Source organism: Hyaena hyaena, unplaced genomic scaffold, assembly GCF_003009895.1.
Source record: "Hyaena hyaena isolate Hyena2069 unplaced genomic scaffold, ASM300989v1 scaffold_392, whole genome shotgun sequence".
In the NCBI taxonomy this organism is placed as follows: domain Eukaryota; kingdom Metazoa; phylum Chordata; class Mammalia; order Carnivora; family Hyaenidae; genus Hyaena; species Hyaena hyaena.
Genome location: NW_024081017.1, coordinates 785,659 through 791,413, shown reverse-complemented (window position 1 = coordinate 791,413; position 5,755 = coordinate 785,659). Strand labels below are relative to the sequence as shown.

The 5,755-nt window shown below is 55.6% G+C and overlaps 1 protein-coding gene across 2 annotated transcripts in view; it reads left to right on the top strand.

Annotated features, from left to right (window-relative positions):
* Positions 1-4,725, top strand: part of KEAP1 (kelch like ECH associated protein 1) — an 8,958-nt gene extending 4,233 nt beyond the window's left edge. For both annotated transcript variants that reach the window (XM_039251003.1, XM_039251002.1), the window contains exons 3-6: positions 1,419-2,104; positions 3,177-3,382; positions 3,658-3,834; positions 3,990-4,725. In XM_039251003.1, coding sequence (XP_039106934.1) covers positions 1,419-2,104; positions 3,177-3,382; positions 3,658-3,834; positions 3,990-4,156 — 1,236 coding nt within the window. In that variant the 3' untranslated portion in view covers positions 4,157-4,725. The remainder of the gene's footprint in view (positions 1-1,418; positions 2,105-3,176; positions 3,383-3,657; positions 3,835-3,989) is intronic.
* The last annotated feature ends 1,030 nt before the right edge of the window (positions 4,726-5,755 follow it).

Sequence of the window (5,755 nt, the reverse complement as noted above, 5' to 3'; positions counted from 1 at the left end):
GAAACAGGCTCCAGGCTCTGAGCTGGCAGTCAGCACAGAGCCCGATGCGGGGCTTGAACCCACGAACCGCGAGATCATGACCTAAGCGAAAGTCGGCCGCTTAACCAACTAAGCCACCCAGGCGCCCCTCCATTTCTTTCCTTAAGGGACAGATGTTCTCCTCCCTTCTGCCCCATATGTGGGGTTGACTGGATGCCCTGAGGACCTCTGGCACTGGTTCCCCAGGCCTATGGCTTCCAGGAAGGTGGTCTGTGAGCAGGGCTTTCCCACAGACCTGTATAATGTTTCTTTCTTTTTTTTTTTTAAATTTTTTTAACGTTTATTTATTTTTGAGACAGAGAGAGACAGAGCACGAGCTGGGGAGGGGCAGAGAGAGAGGGACATACAGAATCTGAAACAGGCTCCAGGCTCTGAGCTGTCAGCACAGAGCCTGATGAGGAGCTTGAACCCACAGACTGTGAGATCGTGACCTGAGCCGAAGTCGGATGCTCAACCAACTGAGCCACCCAGGCGCCCCCTGTATAATGTTTCTTAAAAGGGGTTGTACAGGCTTGGGGGGCCAGGGCAGTGGTGAGCTGCTGATGTGGGGTGACTAAAATTATTTTTATAGACTGGTACCTGACAAGAAACACTTGCCCGGGGCCCTGGCTCCCCTAGTTGGCTGCCTAGCCCAGCTGTGAAGTAGCTGCTAGTACAAACCCCCTTTTACCGAGGAAGAAAGCCAAGGTGTGGAACATTTCGGGTATTTTGTGCAAGGTCACCTGCTTAGAAACTAGTGGGCGAAACTGTAGCTCAGGCTTCTTTAGAGCCTACACTTTTCTAGAATATTCTAGTGCTCTTACTTTTTCCTTTTTAGTTGATCTACCCTTTTGAAAAAGTAAGGTCAGGGGCACCTGGATGGCTCAGTCTGTTAAGCAGCCAACTCTTGGTTTCAGCTCAGGGCGTGATCTCAGGGCTTCATGAGTTCGAGCCCCGCATCGGGCTCTGCGCTGATAGTGCAGAGCATGCTTGGACTCTCTGTCTCCTTCTCGCTCTCTGCCCCTCTCCCACTTGTACAGTCTGTTGCTCTTAAAATAAAAAAATTAACTTTAAAAAAAAGAAAGAAAAAGTAAGTTGGTTTAAAAAAAAAAAGTAATCTTGTAGGTCAAGAACAAAATGATACAGAAAGCTATGTGGTGCATCGTGTCTTTGCCCATTTACCTGCCTACTTACATATCATATGCCCGGCATTTAATTTAATAAAGCTCATTTAATCTTTGCAACCTATGGCGTTCATACTATTCGAGTCCCCGTTTCACAAAATAGGCAGCTGACATTGTCAGAGGCAGGTTGAGCCACTTGTCCCAAGAGGATACTGTGTCGCGGGGTCAGGGGAGCGGCATACAGGAGTCAGCCTGGCACAGTCACGCCCTCTGCAGGTGGCCAAGCAGGAGGAGTTCTTCAACCTGTCCCACTGCCAGCTGGTGACTCTCATCAGCCGGGACGATCTGAACGTGCGCTGCGAGTCCGAGGTCTTCCACGCCTGCATCAACTGGGTCAAGTACGACTGTGAGCAGCGGCGGTTCTACGTGCAGGCGCTGCTCAGGGCTGTGCGATGCCACTCGCTGACCCCCCACTTCCTGCAGATGCAGCTGCAGAAGTGCGAGATCTTGCAGTCGGACTCCCGCTGCAAGGACTACCTGGTCAAGATCTTCCAGGAGCTCACCCTGCATAAGCCCACACAGGTGATGCCGTGCCGCGCGCCCAAAGTGGGCCGGCTCATCTACACCGCCGGCGGCTACTTCCGCCAGTCCCTCAGCTACTTGGAGGCCTACAACCCCAGTGACGGCACTTGGCTCCGACTGGCAGACCTGCAGGTGCCTCGCAGCGGCCTGGCAGGCTGCGTCGTGGGCGGGCTGCTGTACGCCGTGGGCGGGCGCAACAACTCGCCCGACGGCAACACCGACTCCAGCGCCCTGGACTGCTACAACCCCATGACCAACCAGTGGTCGCCCTGTGCCCCCATGAGCGTGCCCCGCAATCGGATTGGCGTCGGGGTCATCGACGGGCACATCTATGCCGTTGGTGGCTCCCATGGCTGCATCCACCACAACAGTGTGGAGAGGTGAGTCGCAGGGCCCGGAGGGGTGGGCTCCAAGGGTCCCCTTGCTAACAGGTCCCGGCCCAGTGGGACTGGGAGACTCCCGCTGCCGTCGAGTGCCTGTCTCTCTGCCCCGCGTTCAGGGCGTGGAAGCCCCAAGGTGAAGCTGAATTCCTGGGAGACGTACGGTCAGGGGCCTTGGGTGATGTGTCTGGGCCTGGGAATTACCTACAGGGCTGTCACAAACCCATACAGCTCTTTTTCTGCAGATTTGGAGACAGTTCTGTTCTTTTAAAGTTACTGTAAGATGCTAATTTTATTACCATGACACCTCACTGCCATCTGCCTCAAAACTGCCATAATAAACAGATGTATGAGGTGTTCAGTGTGGAAGGTGCCCCTTGGATATGGTACCCTCGTGCAGTGCACAGCCTGCACAACTGCATGGTGACCCTGCGTTTAGAAGCTGAGTATGTTGGGCATTCTGCTTTTGCACAGCCAGCCCTCTGCCTTCTCCTCTTCCAGAAGTGTGATCCAGGATACAGTTCTCACCTGGAGAACTTGTCAAAACAAACCCCATGGCCCGCTGCTGGAGACCCGGCATCGGCGGTGGGTGTGGAGTGAGGCCGGGCAATGGGAATTTTAAGTAAAGCCCACACTTTGACAACAACCACCCTGCGTGGTAGCCTAGTTGCTCGGTGTCCTTCTCCGGTGTCCGAGGAGGCTGGGTCAAACCCCAGCTCCACGTCCTTGGCAACCCCGGATGTGCCGTTTCGTCCCTCTGTGCTTCCGTCTGGTCGTCTGGAGACGATGGGAGAGGGTGATGAAGACGCCTGCCCAACTGGCCAGGCAGGGTTTTGGTGAGGTGACACAAGCGGCACCCAGCACAGGACCCGGCAGTGGTGTAGCCACCGGAGGCCAGCAGACCTGCCCGTAGCCTTGAGCAGATGCCGCTGTGAACCTCAGTTTCCCTCAGAACAGCTATGAGTTTCCATGAAAGAGCTCGGGCGCCTACAGAACTGGCCACATACTGGGTCATAGTAAGCATTCCACCACGGTCAGCTGTGACTGCCATTGTCATCGTTATTCCCTGCAGGTATGAGCCAGAGCGGGACGAGTGGCACCTGGTGGCCCCCATGCTGACGCGCAGGATTGGGGTGGGAGTGGCCGTCCTCAACCGTTTGCTCTATGCCGTCGGGGGCTTTGATGGGACAAACCGCCTCAACTCAGCCGAGTGTTACTACCCAGAGAGGAACGAGTGGCGGATGATCACCCCCATGAACAGCATCCGGAGTGGGGCAGGTGGGTGGGGGCTGCCGCGACGGGCGCACGGAGGGACACCCTCCCACTCCTGGGGAGAGGCTCGCCAGGGCCCGGGGAGGCTTCCTGTTTCGGTCTTAAACCCCGTGGCACCCACGGGAGAGCTAGGTTCTGACGGAGTCCAAGCTCTTCTCTCGCGGCTTTGTTTCTCAAGAGTTCCCCGGAAGAGGGGAGCGGGAGGGCGCCCCCAAGAAGGTGGTGGCTGGGGCCCCCGATGCCAGGCCCCGGAGTCACCCTCTCTGCACGGTACGGTTTAGGAGTCTGTGTCCTGCACAACTGCATCTATGCCGCGGGGGGCTACGATGGTCAGGACCAGCTGAACAGCGTGGAGCGCTATGATGTGGAGACGGAGGCATGGACCTTCGTGGCCCCCATGAAGCACCGGCGAAGCGCCCTGGGGGTTACCGTGCACCAGGGGAGGATCTACGTTCTCGGTGAGGCCCGGGGGTGGACGCCTGGGTGGAGATGACTGCTCAGCCCCGTCTTTCGGGGGTGCGCTCAGATCCCAGCGGGAAGGCTTCCCGTTCCTTCCCCTCTTCCCTTCCCCTGCCCTCCGAGGGGGTGACCGCGTCCTCTGCTCGCCCTGCAGGAGGCTACGATGGCCACACGTTCCTGGACAGCGTGGAGTGTTACGACCCAGACACCGACACCTGGAGCGAGGTGACCCGCATGACATCCGGCCGGAGCGGGGTGGGTGTCGCCGTCACCATGGAACCCTGCCGAAAGCAGATCGACCAGCAGAACTGTACCTGTTGAGCCACTTTTGTTTCTTGAGCAAAAAAATGGTCCGGTCGAGAGTATTGTTTTTGTACGAAAAACGGGGACAAAAGGAAAAGGCGACAGAGCCAATGCTTGTCCTCCCAGATGGGAGGCTGGGATGCCTCGGTGTTAAAATGACAACTAGAGAGAAAAGGAGGCCAGAGTGGGAACCCACGAGCCTGTCAGAATAGTCCCAGGAATGGCCAAGACAGCCTTTCTGGGAAGGGGGTGCATGAAGGGCAGGCTCCCAGGAGAGAGGCCCCTGCACCCACTCCCTGCACACAGGCCCGGGGCCCGTCCCAGCGCCACCACCTCCCTTTGGGATGAAAGCAGGTGCCGAGGTCAGGCCGGTTTTTGTTCCTTGTGTCTTTGTGATTGGTTCCTGGAGGCCTGGGAAGGAGCCGACTGAGGCCTCGAGGGGCGAGGCCTCTGTGGAGGTATGGACCCCAGGGGTGGCCCTGTACATAGAAACCACTGGATATCTCTGCCCTGGACAGTCGTTTTGTTGATAAGTAACCATATAACTTTCCAATGAAAATAAAGAACAAACTAACTAGTGTCTTCCACCCGGGCTCTCAGCTGGACGTCTCGAACCCAGGGACAGAAAGACGGCTTCTGAAGTGTATTCAGGTCTTTGATTTCGACTTTGAATTTGAAACCAACCCGTTGTCTCTGCCCATCAAATCTTGACATGTAGGGCATCTTTCTCCCCAGAGGCGAGCCACACAGGGCTCACTTTGTCACTTTTGGCTGCTTTGAAGACAATGGCCCAAATCCTTGGCACCTCTCATGGGGCTCCCTGGAGCTGTTCTAAGGCAGACCATCCCCAATATGCTGTCCAAAGTGGGTGAAAATCCATCCAGTCACACTCTTATGTCTACAGTAACGCAGACTGAGCCTTTTATTTTGGCTCCTGGGTATTCAAAAGACAAAGGGGTTCTTAGGAATGTTCTTAGCCAACGGGCTCAATATAGCCTGGTCTCTTCTCAACAGTTCCTGTGAAGGCATTATATGGCCTGGGTCTCTCTCTCTCGCTCTCTTTTTTAATTTATTTTATTTTATTTTATTTTTTTTATTATTATTTTTTTAATGTTTTATTTATTTCCAGGAGAGAGAGAGAGAGAGACAGCATGAGCAGGGGAGGGTCAGAGAGAGAGGGAGTCACAGACGGAAACAGGCTCCAGGCTCTGAGCTGGCAGTCAGCACAGAGCCCGACGCGGGGCTCGAACCCACGAACCGTGAGATCATGACCTAAGCGAAAGTCGGACGCTTCACCGACTAAGCCACCCAGGCGCCCCATTTTTTAATTTATTTTAGAGTGAGCATGCACGCAGGGGAGACGAAGCGAGACAATCTTAAGCAGGCTCCACGCTTGGTGCGGAGCCCAACGAGGGGCTTGATCCCACGACCCTGGGATCGTGACCTGAGCCGAAATCAAGAGTTGGACATTCAACCCACTGAGCCCCCCAGGCACCCTGGCCTGGAACTCTTCTGAAGCCGATTAACTCTCTTTGTGCTGAGGGGAGTGGAGCAAAGAGGAATGAAGTCTGATCTCAACTGTCAGGACTTGCACAGGCGCTCCCAGGTAGCCGAGAG